Source organism: Bemisia tabaci, chromosome 1 (genome assembly GCF_918797505.1).
Source record: "Bemisia tabaci chromosome 1, PGI_BMITA_v3".
Lineage (NCBI taxonomy): Eukaryota > Metazoa > Arthropoda > Insecta > Hemiptera > Aleyrodidae > Bemisia > Bemisia tabaci.
The window spans coordinates 71,335,849-71,354,750 of NC_092793.1; the positions used below are offsets into that span (position 1 = coordinate 71,335,849).

General features: G+C 40.1%; 1 protein-coding gene and 1 long non-coding RNA gene across 7 annotated transcripts in view; one reads left to right on the forward strand and one right to left on the reverse strand.

The window, feature by feature from the left end:
- RyR (Ryanodine receptor) overlaps positions 1-18,902 on the reverse strand; it is a 130,121-nt gene that overhangs the window by 104,149 nt on the left and 7,070 nt on the right. For all 6 annotated transcript variants that reach the window (XM_072306110.1, XM_072306112.1, XM_019045586.2 and 3 more), the window contains exons 2-3: positions 9,237-9,341; positions 546-644 (exon numbers count right to left, since the gene is read on the reverse strand). In XM_072306110.1, the coding sequence (XP_072162211.1) occupies positions 546-644; positions 9,237-9,341 (204 nt within the window). The remainder of the gene's footprint in view (positions 1-545; positions 645-9,236; positions 9,342-18,902) is intronic.
- The window catches only part of LOC140226003 (uncharacterized), a 31,769-nt gene continuing 25,375 nt past the window's right edge, over positions 12,509-18,902 (forward strand). The window contains exon 1 of the long non-coding RNA XR_011900804.1: positions 12,509-13,367. This is a non-coding gene — a long non-coding RNA (uncharacterized lncRNA). The remainder of the gene's footprint in view (positions 13,368-18,902) is intronic.

Below are 18,902 nucleotides of genomic sequence, written 5' to 3' on the forward strand. Positions count from 1 at the left end.
ACTTTAAGGAAATAAAAAACATTTCTAAACGTCTTTAGATGCACTCGTCTGGTAGAGCTTTGCTTCTCATCAATAATTTTAAATGAAGTTTGTTTAGTTATTTTAAACCAGTAAAATTTACTCAGCATTAATTACAATTTTATGCAAAATGAATGATACTTGCAATGCATATTTTAGGTATCACATGAAAATGATGGATTTTCTTCCATACTCTTTTCCATCATTTGTACCTTTTTAAAATATTCATATTCATCTGGAATATTAGATTGCTTGTTGTCTCCGTCTTTTATATTTTTGAAACTGCAAAAATCTTTGAAAGAATCTAACAATGTTTTTACAGTTTACACTATGAAAAATAGTGGCTAAGGGGCAGAGTCAGTGACTGGTTTTACCTAGGTATTGTAAAAGGGTTGAAATACAGGTGAGTTGGCACATTCAAAGGACCTAGGCTAGGCGGAGCTAATCAACCTCTTAAATCATAAACTGGGCCGCTATTTTTCTGCAGGAGGGGAATGACGATTCAAGGAAGAGAAAACAAGAATTACCTGTTCTGAACCGGCAGCTGTGACAAGTTCTTGTAATGCTCTGACTGAAAGTGCTTGTTCGATAACAAATACGCATTGTGATAAGTCGGGAGGAATGTTCTGAAAAGGAAAAACAGAAAAAGAGAGAGTTAACATTTGTGGTACTGAGAGGACAATCAACAAAAGGTGACTAGTGGGATGACTTGGTATAATAATAATTGGATAAATGGTAGGTAATGGAGGGATTAATATTGGAAAGAATAGATTGTCTTATCACAATAATTTAAAGGAATTTTTGTACAAACTTGAAAAATCTTTGTAATCCCTATCAGATATCCTATTGACTTCCCATGTTAAATCCCATGGCTTTTTTGGAAATTATAGCAGCAATTAAAAATAAAAATACACTCTTGTAATACCTACGTTTCCTTTGTATTTTGTTATTTCATTTCAAAGGATGGAATATAAGTACTTCAATTAGATATGGAATGATTAATAAAATCATTCAAAGAAACCAAAAAGAAAATACTATACTATGAGGAAGTCAATCATCAAGTGCAATTCCTCATGTCAATTATCTTTAAAACTCTCCAATAAGAATTACCTACATTGTAATTGATATAAAATCCTGAGAAAGGCTGAAAATAGGTGTTCGAGTCAGTCCTTTGGCTCTATAAAGTACCTAGTTGGATGAAAATCTTCTTGTAAGAGGTAACAGCTTGAAGTGACTGGGCGAAGATTCACTTTTCAGGCAAGAAATTCAAAAATATATGGGGAAAATGCAGTCCTAATCCCTGCTGGTTTAAATGCAAGATTAGCTACAGTTGGCTCCTTGGCAATTGAAAAACTTGACCTTTCAATGATGAAAAGTTGGTTACAGATTCTGAGAATACTGTCCACTTAAAAAGTAGGAATTGAAATAAGATTTTGAAAATTTGTCCACATTATTTGAACAAGTTTTTCCTTTAATCCAAAATCAATTATTGATCGATAAAAATTCAAGAGATTGTAATGAGCCAAGGGACACACAGCAACAAATCTTTAATCATCATCTCTATTTTGAAGTAGAGAGTCAATATTTCATTTCTGCCATCTTATTTAATTGTATTGGGTTCCGATGGCTAAACCTTGAAATTGTTCCCCAGAGCTCCTAAAAAACAATGCGCTAGCTATTTTTATGCTTCTTCTCTCCTTTTCCGCAGCTTGAAATAAATAATATTTACTCCTTGGTAATTAGGGTTACTGTTGCTTGTTTATTCTTGTTCGATTTGCTTACAGTGATTCGTCAAGCTCAAATGACGTCGAACTGGCATGCGGTTTATCGCACCGATTAGGTACAAAATCTCAGCCGATTTTGAATTTTTAGCAAAAAAAGGACGATAGTCTCTGCATTTCATTCTAAACCCAAAAATCAGCATAATTCAGAGAAATGAAAGCAGAATAGTGTTATGAAAAAAACCTCGCATTCGATTCAGCTATCGGTTTCTGTATCGAATATGAGGTGTTTTCTTACCACTGGACTGCTTTTATTTCTTGAAATCATGCCGATTATTGGGTTTAGAATGATTCTTTAGGTTCAAATGCAGAGGCTATCGTCCTTTCTTTTAAAAAGTCTAAAAATTCAAAATCTCTAAAAGTTAAAAAACTGCCGAGATTTTGGACCGAATAGATGCGATATACCCAATGCCAGTTCGACATTACTTGAACTTGACGATAACTCCACTGTGTGAATGAATAGCTACTATCAAAAGAGACAGATCAACGTTGGATCATGGGACAATTTGTGTAGTTTGAACTTCACTTAGACCACTTGTTGAAAAACCTCAACTTGTTGCACTGATGAGGTTGACTCTAAATCAATATACTTAGTCTCATACCTTCTGAAAAATCTACAGAGCGAGGAGAGGGAAAAAGCGAGATTAAAGTGAATTAGGGACTCTGAGAAGCCAGAGAAGTATGTCCATAAACGAGGGGGTAGAATACTACCTGGCGTTTCTATGCATTGGCACTGTGCTACGTGTTTGCGACGACGATTTGAGGCCTTTGATATGCAGATTTTTCTCTGACTTTACCGCGGAAACTTTCTCTTTTCATAACTAAGATAAAAACTGCTTTCAAAATTGTACGTCGTGAAAAAGAAGCACGGCGCGAAATTTTGAGTGAGGTGCAGATTGAGGTTAATTTTTTGTTTTCAAAGTGAAAGTATTGCCAATATTTAAAACAGGGATAGTCTGGTCTCTGCTACTCACGAAAATTATGCAGGGAAGACATGAAGACTACTTCATGATTTAACAGGTGTTTGTAAACAAAAATATATATTTCGTTTATTTCCAGACTATTTTTATAATAAATGCCTCTATTTGATTCTTTAATGAGAACCGTTCCCTTCATGTTAGAGGGTGGCGGGTGATGGGGAAACGAAGCAAGTAGTGGCACTGCTGCAAATTCGTAAATTCTTCTTAACCAATCAGGCGTCGCTTAAAGAGCGCTGAATCCATTGAACTTTCAAAAATTACCGCGAAATTTTAAATTGACGCTTCCGGGTAACAAGTTGCGACAAGGGACGTGACTGAGACCGCGATGGCCGAAGTAGTAAAAAGTACTCCTGATTTCTGAGTAGCAATAATTGATCAGTGTGAGTAGCGAAGAGCACTTGCTTATATGGTCGTTTTTATCATTTCTTCTAAAAGTAAATTGTTGGGAGTATGAGTAATAGGCAATGCATAAAAACTGTGCTTTTAAAAGGGGATAAAAGTAATTAATAAGATCACACATAGCCATTCCATCATCGCGATTGATCGTGCTGTGATTCCGGTTGAAGTTGTAGCGGTTGTTAATTTGGAAACTTCTGAACTATGCTGCCGTGCTAAGGAAGAACGCCGTATGAACATTTGAGGGTTGCCAAATTTCCTTCGATAAAATGTTTAGTTTTCAGAAAAGTTATGAATATTTTTCTTGAAATTTTCAGGAAGTTGAGGTGAAATTGCGAACAAAATTATCTGAGAAATTGGAAGGAAAATATTCATAAGTTCACCAGGAAATTCGTGTTTTATCAATGGAAATTTGGCAACGCCTGAAAGCTCACACGGCGTTCTTCCATAGCAGTATGGCATCGAATCACTAAGAAAAAGAAATGTTTGATATCACAGGGTGGTCTCAAATAGTCAAAATTTGAAACTTGCAGGACATTCCAAGGTTAAAAGTAGCTACTTTGTAGCCCCCTTAAACTCTTCAGAGGGGTTTCTTAGGGGGGGGGGGGGGATGGACCCGAAATTTTTTTCGTGCGGAAGGATTCCGTTTGTGACACTTCGCTGAAAAACCATAGAAAAAAATTGCGTTAGCCCAAAGTCATTATCTCAAACTGTTCCAAAATGGCAGTCGGTTAAAGTTCAAAATGGCAAAAAATCCCTTTTTTATCGATGGGAGGGGCGGGGGTATTCAGATACAAGAAAAACGAATTTGAAGTTAGATTTCTAAAGAGCTAATTTTCGACCATTTTGAACTTGACCCGGCCGCCATTTTAAAAATTTGGTTCCTCTAAAATTTAATGTCAAATTCGTTTTAATCGTAGCAAAATAACCTCAAAAACCGATTCTCAGGCAAATCTATCGACAAAAAATCAAGGTACCAATTTTCGGTCTTTTTTACTTTTAACTGGTCACCACTTTGGACAAAAAACTGGGTCCGTCGCCCTCTTGAAAATTTTAGGGGTGTCAGGTAGTAGCTCTCTTTGACCCCGGAATATCCTCCAAGTTTTAAATCTTTGCCGCAATTAGGTAAAAATTTACTTTGGACTTTTGGATTACCCTGCATGTCGACGGCGAAACTGGAAAAATGCGTATCTCGGTCTGTGGCATTGCAGACTTCCTGTCATACTTCATTTTCTACATGGAAAACTACTGAGCGTCATTTCTTGAAAATTTCGGTCGTTTTTTTTCTTTGTGTAAAGAATATTCTGTAAAAATGTCAAGCTATGATGTTGGTTCGATCTCCTTTTAAAAACAAAATGAAAGCGGAAATTTCGAAACACCGCTACCGATATACGCATTTTTTGTAGTTTCACCATCGACATACACGAATTATCATAGATTGTTCCACTGGGGTTAGATCGATGGAGGTTCTTGGACTTGTCATCAAACACCTCTAGAAAAACTAAACTTTTTGATGAGAATCCTAATGCTGTTTAAATGTAAGCAATGATCTCCAACTTTTGAGGAACAAAGCCCCTTTCTCTACGATTCATCTAAAAATGTCCGTAGGCCAATCGAATCTGGTTGCACCACGGCTGAATGGTTTTTGCTCGAAATCAGTCCATGATGGCTTCCTTATTCTTTGCCGGAGCCAAATGACGTAACTATAGTTACGGGGGATATACGCGTATAAAGAAGTGTCTAAGAGGGAGGGGGACGAGAAAAATTGCAGGCCTCTGTTGCCATTCAATATTTCCTGATAAAATGCGCTCATCGGAAAATGTGTCCCACAAAGCGATTTAAAAGAATAAAACTGCCCAACTGTAGCTGCTGCGGCCTATTTTGTGGTGCTCATGATTATACAGGGTCTTCAAAAAGTTCAGCTCCCCCCCTGTAACTTTTGAACGGTTGCACCTAGCGAAATGAAATTTTTACAGTGTTCCTAGGTCAATAGGAACTACTTTTGGGCATACTCAAAATTTGGGGGCGGCGCCCCCGGGCTGCTGGGCGGACCCCAACTCAAAATTTTCAAATAGCAACCCCCATTTTTTATGGCATTTTCAGAAAGAGGATAAAAAAAGAAAATTTTTGAGCTATTGTGAAGATCTCTACGATTTTTTTTCGCCGAGATATTCGCGATCAAAGTTTAAAATAGGCCTATTTCCAAAAAATCGTGTGCGCCGACCGAAAAATCCTAGGCAACCAAACTTGTGCTTCAAATGTTCAGAATTACACGCACTTTCAAGAAAAATTGGAAATTTCGACTCTGAAGGTCGCAGGCCGCCCTCCGCTACTGCGGGGGGGGCGCGGGCGCAGCGCGCCCCCCCGCGAGTAGCCGGAGGGGCGGCCTGCGACCTTCAGAGTCGAAATTTCCAATTTTTCTTGAAAGTGCGTGTAATTCTGAACATTTGAAGCACAAGTTTGGTTGCCTAGGATTTTTCGGTCGGCGCACACGATTTTTTGGAAATAGGCCTATTTTAAACTTTGATCGCGAATATCTCGGCGAAAAAAAATCGTAGAGATCTTCACAATAGCTCAAAAATTTTCTTTTTTTATCCTCTTTCTGAAAATGCCATAAAAAATGGGGGTTGCTATTTGAAAATTTTGAGTTGGGGTCCGCCCAGCAGCCCGGGGGCGCCGCCCCCAAATTTTGAGTATGCCCAAAAGTAGTTCCTATTGACCTAGGAACACTGTAAAAATTTCATTTCGCTAGGTGCAACCGTTCAAAAGTTACAGGGGGGGAGCTGAACTTTTTGAAGACCCTGTATTAAAGGCAAGGTTCCATACACATTTGGACGTATTTATGCTGAAAGAAACTATGTGCAAGTGGAAAGATGGAGTGTACTCGTGGTGAGCTGGACAAGAAACAATGTAAAAGTGGATATAGTTCCTTTTGAGAAAACGGAAAAACGGTATTTGACATTGAATCAAAAGGAACTGGGCGCTAACTCGTGAGCCGTGGGCATGTGACATGAGCATTGTGGACAGGGCCCATGAGTTAAAGACTGACGACCTAGTCGTTGTCGCTCCTGTCGGCGTCGTCGAGCCCGGTCCTCACCGCTGACGTCACTGGCGCTTTTGAATTCTCATTCATTCTTAAGGCCCGAACATTAACAAGCACACCCTATCTTCCCACTTGCACATAGCTCTATTTAGCACAAATACGTCCATTGCATTAAGTTTGACAATGCTGTGACATGCTTGGTATCATTCTTCAAAGAGAAATATTTTCAAATCAAATTAATATTAGATGATCATATTTGGAGTATTCCTGTTAAATGGAACTAAGTGGCATAGAGGGAAGAGGGGGAATGCGGATTAGACTAGCGAGTGCAGCAGACAACGGAGCTCGTTCCATCTTAAGCTCACAATGCTTTTCCATGGCGCTTACGGTTAGTTCCGTTTGACAGAGTGCGCTATCCAAGATTCTAAAATCCTCAATGAAGGAACTGAAATTGGCGCTTAGTTCAGTTAGCAGAAATACGTCTATTTGTTAGAAGGCATTCTACACCCCTGGTAAACATTGGCGATAAGAGCTGCGTTTCAAAATACCAGAGGAATTCTTATAGCCGGCTAAAGAAGGCTACAGAAAATCATACAGGGTGTACCAAAAGTCCGTCCCACCCCTGCTAACTTTTGAACGAATTGAGCTAGGGTAATGAAACTTTGGAAATGTTCCTATCTCAAAGGGGACCATCTTTTGGGGGGGGGTCAAAATTTTGGTCCCCCCTCAGGGGGGGGGGGCGCATGGGGCCCCCAACTTTTTTTTTTCAAATAGTAACCCCTATCTTGTGATACATCAATCGAAAGAGCATGAAAAACTAAGAATTTTGGCGCAAACCGCAGATCAATATCTCAATTTTTGACCGAGTTATGATAGGTCAAAGGTCAAATTTGACCTATTTTCAAAAAGTCATAACTCCGGTTCAAATTATCGTAGAGAAAAAAATAAAACGGGAAAATTTACCAAATTGTGTCCGCTTTTAAGTAAAAATTGCAGAAATCACTTCGCTGTAATTTTAAGGGGGGGCTGGGACCCCCAAATACGTCAATTCAAAGGTCATTCAATTTTCCCGCGAAAAAAGGCAATTTCCCCTAGATTTGCCTCCACATTATCTCAGTAAGGTCAAAATCAGTTCAACATTACGTTGGCAAGTCCCCAAATTTCGGGAAAAGTTTAAAAAAAAAACGAAATTTAAGGTGATTAAATTTGACCGTTTAAATTTCGTTTTTTTTAACTTTTCCCGAAATTTGGGGACTTGCCAACGTAATGTTGAACTAATTTTGACCTTCCTGAGATAATGTGGAGGCAAATCTAGGGGAAATTGTCTTTTTTCGAGGGAAAATTGAATGACCTTTGAATTGACGTATTTGGGGGTCCGAGCCCCCCCCCCCCCCCTTAAAATTACAGCGAAGTGATTTCTGCAATTTTTACTTAAAAGCGGACACGATTTGGTAAATTTTCCCGTTTTATTTTTTTCTCTACGATAATTTGAACCGGAGTTGTGATTTTTTGAAAATAGGTCAAATTTGACCTTTGACCTATCATAACTCGGTCAAAAATTGATATATTAATCTGCGGTTTGCGCCAAAATTCTTAGTTTTTCATGCTCTTTCGATTGATGTATCACAAGATAGGGGTTGCCATTTGAAAAAAAAAAGTTGGGGGCCCCCCGCGCCCCCCCCTGAGGGGGGACCAAAATTTTGACCCCCCCCCCCCCCCCCAAAAAGATGGTCCCCCTTTGAGATAGGAACATTTCCAAAGTTTCATTACCCTAGCTCAATTCGTTCAAAAGTTAGCAGGGGTGGGACGGACTTTTGGTACACCCTGTATAGCTGGCTGTAGAATGCGGAGAAAATCATATGGCCGGCCTATACGAAGCGATAAAAAATTATGCAGCCGGGCTATAGTTCCTATCGCCGGGCTTTACACTTTATCGCCCTGCTGTTGCTTTTTCACCATCGATTATAGAAGGCTATAAGAAATTGTGTAGAAATTTGTGTGCTTTGGAAATTATTAAGTTTGATACGGAACCACCTTAATATTTACAAAACACATTGTATTTTCCTTTAATACGTATGTTTTTGTCATCAATTAAAATGAAAATAATCCATACAGGATGTGCAAACATTTCAAAATCATGAGTTGAACAACGCTGACTCCGCCAGATTAGATATTAGAGCCTAACACAAAGCGGAGCGGCGACGCACTGGCGCCTACAAACCTAACAGGGATACTTCACGCATTGCGCAACGCGTGAAGTATCCCTGTTAGGTTTGTAGGCGCCAATGCGCGTTTCCCGCTGGCTGCCCGCCTGCCACGGCGCTTGAAGCAACTATTTCACACCAGAGGTATTGCACAGTATCATACGAAACTGAAGGCGCTCTAATATATTAGTAATGGCTGGCATCCATCAAAAGTACGGAGCTTTCCTCGCAAAATAAATCAAGATACTACGGCCCAAAAAGAGAGCAGTATTCCAAAAACTCACTAAGTCCTAGCATCCGTAATTAGTAACGTTTAGCATACACTTTATCGCCTGGCTGTTGCTTAATCGCCATCGGCTATAAAAGGCTATAAGAAATTGTGTAGCCGGCTATAGAAGCTATTGGAAATCTTACAGCCGGCTGTAGGTCTATGCGGTATTATGGAACACCGATTCTACTGCCAATTTTTACCAGGGCTGAGCTTGTACGTAACGGCACCCTTGCAACTTGCAGCTTACGTAAAAACCACTTAATTTGAAAAACTTGAACTTCTACAAGTTCAGTATGAAGTGTATCTATCTATACTTGATATAAATAATGTGAATGTTTATCACAGTGAGGTTAAATAATTATTATATCTGGAGTCATTAGGGATTGCAATTCTTGGTCAGTAGTTGCAACTTATTACTGTTGCTGTTTGCAGTGTGAGAGTGTGTTGGACAATACCTCACTCAAAAGAGGGGAGTGTAGCGTGTCTCTTCTAGCTTTTGCACTACCTATGAATGATAATACTTAGACAAATATTGATACAAACCTTGTCTGCAATATTTTCCAGAAAGCAGTGTCTGTTACCGAATCCTTCGGCGGCCAGACAGACACGTTCTCCGGTGGCTGTGCAGGACAGGCACACCATGTCTTCCTGGAACAAGAAATGCACAGTGTTTGAAAATGTCCGAATAAGAGTTGCTGTAGATCGTATTCGATACATCGAACGGGTGAGATTGTATCGATATCGATTGGTTCAAAACATAAACATAGCCTCAAAAGTAAATTCAGAAATCTGAGAGAGCAGGTCTTTTGTAACAGATTTGTTATTCTTTTGAGTACCAAATGCCAATTCAAAGTGAAATTGTCAGGAAATATCTCATTTTCAGCTTTTCCAACTTAAATCCTTAGAGTTTGGTTTGAGGTTATGTTCTATCGTTTTGAACCAAACGATACATCGAACCGTTATCGAATACGGTCTGTTAACATTGATAAGTGAGGGAAAACACCCGCGTGGACTTTTAATCAATGAAAGAAATTCGCGGTGGATATCACGAGTGTCGAGTAATTTATCATTGGTTTGAAGGTATGTTTGGACGTATTTACATCAAAAGGAACTATGTACATTCTCACATGAGTAGGGACATAAGAAGAAATAATGTATCCATAAGAACACATGAATGACAGGATACCACTGGGTGCCAGTGACGAAGCGTGAATTGTCGATTATCGATATTTCCCCATTCAAAACTATGGTAAAGAATCGATGGGTTGGATGGGGGAACACAATTTTTGTAACCAATGCCAAATAAAAACGTTGGTTGAGAGTTACTTCCGATCATTTCCGCTGCGCAAATCGTGTTGCATGTGAAATTTTGAGGCAGGAACAAAATATCAGAATGATAAAATTCATACCTTGCCCCGCGAGTCATTTCATCGTTTCGAACGTTCGGACGGAGGAACGTAACTCCATTCCGAGGTTGCTAAATTGACTTCAAACACGGAGAAAAAAACTTCGCGCGTGGGACCCGAAGTTGAGGTCATGTGGATCTCTGAAGTTTACGGATCACGGAAACTTGAGGTCCAGCTGCCCAAGTTCGGGTCAGACATCTGAAGTACTTCGATATATACCGAAGGGTTCGGGTCACACATCTGAAGTACTCCGGTACATACCGAAGTGCCTCGATGTCTGACCCGAACTTCGGCAGCTCGACCTCAAGTTTTCGGATGCGTGATCAGGCAACTTCAGAGATCCATTTGAGCTCAACCTCGGGTCCCATGCATGAAGTTTTTTTCTCCGAGAACAATTTAATTTTTTACCAGGATGCAGCCATTCTTTTGTCTTCGGTTTTTTTCTGATTTTTGCATAAGAATAGATGAAAAATCGGTTAAACCTATAGTTAGAAATGCCTGAGATCTACTGGTAAAAATGCAAGTTGTGCGGGAAAATTTGGCAAGATTGAAATGTAGTTACGACCTTTCGTGAGGGGACGAGGATTCGACCCCCGAATGGAAGACAAAGGGAGTTTCACGGGCTCGTTTCTTGGCGTAAGGAGTGAGGGAGCATTGGACGGCGAGTCAGACTGAGGGCGAGGGGTGAGGGTGATGGTGAAGGGCGACGACGACGCAGCGGTAACGGGACATACGTTACACAGACGTCCAGACGCGACGACGGGAGCGCGCTCAGGTCCAAGAATGTCATGCACATTGTGACCTATATACCGTATTAAACCGTTCTGAACTCATTTATCAAAGTTGAGATAAAATTCTTTATTTAGCGGAAAAAAGGAGCCACTCTTGGCCCGCCTCCAGATTCGCGGACCTGAGTTCCTCAATCATGGATGCGGCGGAAGAAACACACCCAAACTCCAGACTTTTCTGCCTTGCTGTAAGGAAGAATGCCGTAAGAGCTGTCGAATGTTGTCAAATTTCTTCTGAGAAACTCTTCACATTGGAGGGCAGTTATGGGTGGTTTTCCTTGAAATTTTTAAGTATACCCACATAAACTGAAGAAAATGTTCTCTAAAAAATGCTGAGGAAAACGCCACGAATTCTCCGAAAATACCGGTCTTAATAAGAAGTTTGGCAACGCCTGAACTTCCGTACGAACGTTTTTCCTTAGCACGATAGTTAAGTGGAGAGTTTATACGCCAATTTCACATTTTTAAACGAATTAACCAGAATTTCTCGGAAATGATGCGCTTTCTGCCGCTGGAATGTTAGCTAAGGGTTTCAACCGACAAGTGTCTATACCTTTTGAACCAAATGGACGAAGTGTTTAATTGGGAGAACTTAAGATTGGTTCTTTCGCCTCTTGGTATCGTTTTACCTTCTGGTTGAAAAAAGACCCTATGTATATTCAATTAAGAATAGTAATATAACCGGCGACGCGGCAGTAAAATTTTACAGCTAAAATTTATTGCTCAAGTAATGTTTAAACTAATCTATAAATGTCATTTGAGGTTCGAAAAATAATTCCTGATTCAGAATGTTTCTTTAACTTTAATTTGACAGAAGATATTGAGGTCGTTCCGAAAAAAATAGAGAAATACTACATTTTGCAATTAGGAAATACAATTTCTGACTCATCCTTAAAAAAACACTTATGTGCATAGTGAAACTAATGGTACATACGTTGTTTCTGATAGGCGGCAAGGCGCCGCATAACAATCAAAGCAGTATATGAATATGATGGAACAAAGTACGGCAAAACAGGATACAATTCAACGCTATCCTAAGTTAAGAAATTGCCTACCTACGAGCAGTAAAGGCGAACATATGAACGTATGAAGGACGTCAAGTTGACGCGCAGCGCGACGTCTTTAAACGCTATGTATACCTGTATAAATTGCAGCAAAACAGGATACGAAACACGTGCTCCTAAGCGAGAAATTGCATACCTATGCTTAGTGAAGGCGAACATATACGAAATGAAAGTGCTGAGGAAGCCAGGCTAGCATTACAGTGAAGTGCCGCAGGACATCGACCGGCTTACAGTGGATCGAATCAATTAGAGAGGTCGGATGTAAAATTTTTGACTAAAACTGCAAATTTTGATGTTTATTTCGTCGCATTTTAAATTGTAAAGGGTGCCTCTAGAAGGAAATTTTACGCAGTAAAACAATGGAACCACTCTTAGAACCTCAAAGTTTTGTATACCTAAATGAGTATTGCATTTAAGTTTTCCAACTTTGTCCGACCTCTTATTGACTCGATTCACCGTGAGGTGGAAGATGCAGGTCAATGCACTACCTTAAATTGCACTCACGGATCGATTTTTTTATCATCGCGCAAAAATGGTATGCGCGGTGCATTGTATCAAATTAAATAATGAAAAAACGCTACACCTACTGGAAACACAAACAAGTTTGTCACTTCATCTCATTGTAATTTTCTACTCGAAAGTAAAATTTTCGCGAATGTGAAAGTTTCGGATTTTCTTCATATACTTTATGAATTACATAAAAACATAATATAGGCTGAATCCATTGACCTTAAACACAGCTCTCAGGTGGGATCAAAAAAATAAAAATAGAGAGGATACTTGCCGAGATATAACACGCGTTAGACTTACGTAGCGCGTGCCGCCACGTGTTGGTTTAACCACGTACCTGCGCAACTGCTGACATTTCATTTAATTTTTATCGCACGAAAGCTAGTTTCGTAGCAAATTAGCTGGCGTGGCATAATTTTCCAACTCCCGTTGCTCAAGACGAAAAATTGATTTCCTACTGCGTTAAACAGTTATATCAAGTAAAGCATTGCATAAGCATTTCATTTTAATTGTTATTGGCGGTTGGGTGTCGCAGAGCGCTCAGAAGCGCTATAAGAGCGACTTGTTAGTAGTAGTAGCATTTGATACAATTTTAAAATTCCCTTAGACACCAACAAAATTGTGCGCCGAACGGCAGAAATTAATGACCAAAACTTCTAAGTGGCGATCACATAGCTCTGAAACTAGACTTAAAAAGTGCTTCTCCCTCTGAAAGAGCTGTTAATGCCTACAATTATGCACCCTGAAAGTGGCAATTTCCAATCAGAAAGTTCAGGGTTTTTTGTGTATACCTATCCCATGTGCTATCTGGCTCTGACCCCTTCATTGCTGAGGGAATTCTGTACGTGAATTCCGATAGCATAACGTACATTCCATTACACTGCCTTGCTGAAGGAAGAGCGTCATGTGAGTATTCTGGTGTTGCCAAATTTCTTCTGACGATTTTTCTGAGGAAAATGATGAATATTTTTCCTTGAAATTCACGCTCAAACAAGATTAAATTAGAAAACTAGTCCTCTGATTATTCAAAGAAAAATAGCCACAAGTTTTCTAGAGAATTCGTGTTTTATCGGAGAAAATTTGACAACGTCGATCAAAATATTCTCGCAGCGTTTTTCCGTAGCACGACAGATTAGATGAAAAATAAAAATTAAAAACCCTATGTACGCGCCATGTAAAGTGTTGCTATAAAATTGGGCTCCTTTTAACTGTAGAAAAGACATACCTAGATAAATTGAACGGATCTCACCGGAATCAACCTGACTGCATTTCACATTTCCTAAATTTCTCTCCTGCGGCCCGATTATTGAAACTGATAGACAAAGCCAAAGACAAAGAGAATAAAAGTGATATGGAGGGATCCTATTGGTGGAAACAGGTGGTTGCAATAGAAAAAGGGGGTGGGAAATAGATTAGCTGAGGGCAACCCACGAGAGACCCTATAGTTGGTCCATCATTTTCTCCCTCGGTCCACAGGAACCACCCACTTCAACCAATAGGATCGCTCCATACTCCCTATGTCTTCTTTGTCTATAGCTTTGTTTATCAATTTCAATACTCAGCCCGCCCCCTACATTTTTCCTATGCATAAAATTAAACTTCCCGCTCACGAAAAACCTATAGTCTATAGTTCAGTTGAAGTGTACGACAGTGGCGTGGCGTGCTTTGCGATCTATCGATTGTTATGCCATTTAAACCTATGGAAAAGGATCGATTAACAGGGTGTCCGCAGCGAACACCTCAATAATCGATTCTTTACCATAGGTTTAAATGGCATAACAATCGATATATCGCAATCCACGCCACTGGTGTACGATAAACGTGATCGTGGGAACGAATCTTTGTGATATGAAAATGTGAAACTCGATCTCAGGGCTTTGGTCCAGCTGTTGCACACTTTTCACATTTCGAGCAACATAGGGATGATAAGAAACATTGTATACTGCTAGCCTGCCAAATTCGCGGTAGTGCCCGCTTTGATTCAAGCAGACTCTGGTGTTTAATGTGAGCGGAAAATGTTAAACTCAAATTCGTCGTAACCAATGCTAAATAAAACCTTCAATATATTGGTCCGGAGTTAATTACAGTGATTACGTGTACTACGTGATATTTTGAAGCGAAAACATATATTTGAATACTTGAATTCGTGCCTTGTGTATTGGTTAATTCTAATTATTATTAGGGGGACACTTTTAGGAGTCCTAGTACCGTCTCAGCGACAGCTGATGGCACATGGGATGTTTCCGCAGTCACCATATAAAGAAGCAAAGTTGGAAGTCTCAGTGTTGGGCAGTGATTCTTAAATAGTGATCGTGATAAGTTGCGATTTGATCGGAGAATGTATGGTGGTTTTGTCGACGTTGGTGGATTGTGGTATTTTCGAATGAAAAGTTGCGACTAATTGCGATTTTATCAAGTGTGCAGTAAAATCGAGATTTCATCGATGATGATTTATCGTAATATTATGGAATAAAAAATCGTGATAAATTGCGATACAATTTCGATTTTATCAAATGCGGAAAGAAATAAAAATGCGACAAGATCGAGGATAATTGCTCAGATGCTGATGATCCTAGTGATTTTATATCCAAAAAGTAGTAAAAAAATCGCGACTTAATTTCAAAATATCGCGATTTTTTCTTTGAAAATGCTATTTGGGTTGTTGCATATGAACTTGCCTCCTGGCAACGGAGCTAGTTTCAGTCCAGTTTTTGGCCGAGGCTCAATCGTCTTTATGGACACTTTGGAAGTGTGAATAAAATGCGGAAGGTGAGTCGCCTCATCTGCTTCAAAGCACATCAGGCTCACACACACAGTTGTCGGATTCTTATCAAATTCAACCTCCTTCAAGCAATCGCCAAAGAAATAAGGAACCGCAACCGGCGCGCGGCGCGGCGCACAGTGGATCGAGTCAATAGGGGAGGTCGCCCTGGTAAAAATTGGCGATAAGAGCTGCGTTTCAAAATACCAGAGGAATTCTTATAGCCGGCTAAAGAAGACTACAGAAAATCATATAGCTGGCTGTAGAATGCGGAGAAAATCATACGGCCGGCCTATACGAAGCGATAAAAAATTATGCAGCCGGGCTATAGTTCCTATCGCCGGACTTTACTTTTTATCGCTTGGCTGTTGCTTTTTCACCATCGATTATAGAAGGCTATAAGAAATTGTGTAGAAATTCGTGTGCTTCGGAAATCATTGAGTTTGATACGGAACCACCTTAATATTTACAAAACACATTGTATTTTCCTTTAATACGTATGTTTTTGTCATCAATTAAAATGAAAATAATCCATACAGGATGTGCAAACATTTCAAAATCATGAGTTGAACAACGCTGACTCCGCCAGATTAGATATTAGAGCCTAACACAAAGCGGAGCGGCGACGCACTGGCGCCTACAAACCTAACAGGGATACTTCACGCACTGCGCAACGCGTGAAGTATCCTTGTTAGGTTTGTAGGCGCCAATGCGCGTTTCGCGCTGGCTGCCCGCCTGCCGCGCCGTAGCGTGCCACGGCGCTTGAAGCAACTATTTCACACCAGAGGTATTGCACAGTATCATACGAAACTGAAGGCGCTCTAATATATTAGAATGGCAGGCATCCATCAAAAGTACGGAGCTTTCCTCGCAAAATAAATCAAGATACTACGGCCCAAAAAGAGAGCAGTATTCCAAAAACTCACTAAGTCCTAGCATCCGTAATTAGTAACGTTTAGCATACACTTTATCGCCTGGCTGTTGCTTAATCGCCATCGGCTATAAAAGGCTATAAGAAATTGTGTAGCCGGCTATAGAAGCTATTGGAAATCTTACAGCCGGCTGTAGGTCTATGGTATTTTGGAACACAGATTCTACTGCCCATTTTTACCAGAGCGGACAAAATTGGGAAACTTTAAACACTTATGACTCCATTTAATCACAATTTTGAGGTTCTAAAAGTGGCTCCATTGGTTTCCTTGTAAAATTTTCTAACACCCTTGAAATTTCAAGTGCGACAAAATAAACATCATAATTTGTAGTTTTAGTCAAAAATTCCATGTCCGACCTCTTTAATTGACTCAGTCTATTTGTGCGGCGTGGCGGGAAAAGTAGGTATACCGTTAAAGGGAGAGTATGGCTACTAGAGGCTTCACTTTCATGGCTCAGCAATTTAATGAGACTTTCTTGGAGCTGTTACGAACGATAAAAATGGTTGAATGGGTATTGGTGGAAATGATGAACAGTTGATCTGCATAACTCACGAAATGAATTTCGGTATACTTAGTCGATTTCCGCTTTCCTCTCTTTCGAATTTCCACATCTCAGATGAAAATGAAAATATTACTGGGTTCCTGGATGGGACAAATGTTGAGACTTGGCAACATCGCCAAGTGCCTAGCGTGACTCGGAGTTTGCCAAAGAGCCGCAGACGAATAAACAAATTTTTATTTCGGCCTCGTGCCATTCGGTCCAGATCTGATCCGCTCTACTCGGATCGGACAAACGGAAATGGACCGTTTCGAAGTCGCTCCATCCTCTCAAATGTTATAATATCGATGTCCCGAGAGAGGTGGTCGATATCTTCATCATCGATATAATTGAGGGGAAACTTCGTTATATTGAAATGTAGTAACACGATTCCGTCTGAGAAACTGTGGTTTATAAAATACTATGAGGCCACGAGCTCTGACCACTTCGCGTTCCAACCCCCGCGAAGCGCTTCGCGCCATACGTTGTGCGTCACGTGTTACACTTATGATTTTATATTATAGAGTAAGATATACACGGTCACATAAGGTTGTAGAAACAAAGCTAATGCATGATGTCATAGTTGTTTCCTGATCTCAAAATTGCATAGACCCATGGTCAGGGCCATCGCGAATAAAAATGAGAGAGAAAGCAAGAAATCCAATCGGTGCCTTCTCTCGCTAAATGGACTACATTTTGCAATTTGGAACTATAAAGCCCGGCCAAGTTTAAAAACAACGTATGTGCCATTAGTTTCCCTATGAACATAAGTGTTTTTTCAGATAAGCCAGAATTTATAGCTCCAAATTGCAAAATGCAGTCCAAATGATTGTTTCCCGGGTCCGAGGAATCGTAGGTCTCTTTAATGCGATATTCCTAATGAGAAGCTCTTTATCCAGCCATTATAAGATTTGCAAATGAGACAAGCTGGAGATATTTTTTTGTTTTACTTTCCCCCGTTTACCGGTTTCAGTGAGATACATTCCTTTCATTTTATATGTTACTTAATTTGATATAAGGAGAGGAAGGGAGGGGGTTGTTAAAACACTTCCTCGAGGTCGATAGAAACTTCGCACGTCGATGAGGAAGGCGCTCAAGTTGATGGATGGGTGGCGAACCAGCGGACGCACCCAAAGTTCCTTCATTTCGTCGGGTATGCAATTTGATTTCTGGAGAGTTAGAATAGTAGCCCGCGGTGAGGCACACTACCTACCCGTTCCAACCCGTGATGCCCTCATCATTTGACTGCCAGGCCACGCATCAGCGGATTCTTTAAAGGCTGCCTCTTTTCGTTCGGTGTGCAATTTGATCTCTTGAGAGTTATAATAAGAGAAGAGAGATAATGAGGCGTTTACTGCATTTTAGCATACGTTTAGTAGTCCGGTTTTTATGGCAGTATTCCTTACTTAATGGCCATTAGTGGAAAAAGTACATTAAACTCCCATTAAAGGGAACAATACTTCGAGTAAAAACCATAATATTAACATTAGTTAAGCTTAAATAGCTTAGCTTCAAGTTGTACAGGGTCAAAGAAAACTACTTGCGTTAACCTTTTCATCTTTTTTTCTGCATTTTGGCGGTGGAACCGCAAAAACGTGCATTGCGGTGTAATTGCGGCGTTGCTGACCTCCTGTCATGTCTTACTTCATACGTATAAAAGTACAGCACGTTATGTTTTAAAAACTTGCGTGATTTTCCTTCTCTAGCCGAAGAGTATTCTGCGAAGATTTCAAGCTATGATGTTGGTTTGGTCTCATTTGAAAAAGTAAAATAAAAGCGAACATTTTGAAACGCTGCAACAACTTGATTTGTCATTCGGCGCGGCGAGGAGACCGCGGCTAAAACCTCCAATCGTGCTACAAAAAAACGTGTGGGAATGAGCTGAAAAACTTGACGTTACACTTTTTTTTAAATATGTATCTCAAAGAGAAATAGAAAAATCTTTAACATCTTTAGTACACAAAAATCCCATTCATGAGCCTCATACGTCCCGAAGTTGGTCGAAAAAGGCTGATTATCGATCCTTGGAATGTAAACTGTGGGTATAAAAGGGTGGCAAGAAATCTGAAGATTTTCTGGTGCAAGTGCAAGTGAGTGTCTTCGGAGAGGAGATTCAGCGACAGCGTGGCACGAGTGAGGTAATTTCGCAGAGTGAACAACCACCGAGCTGCTGTCGGCAATTCTACTGGGCCCCATTTTAAGGGATGAAT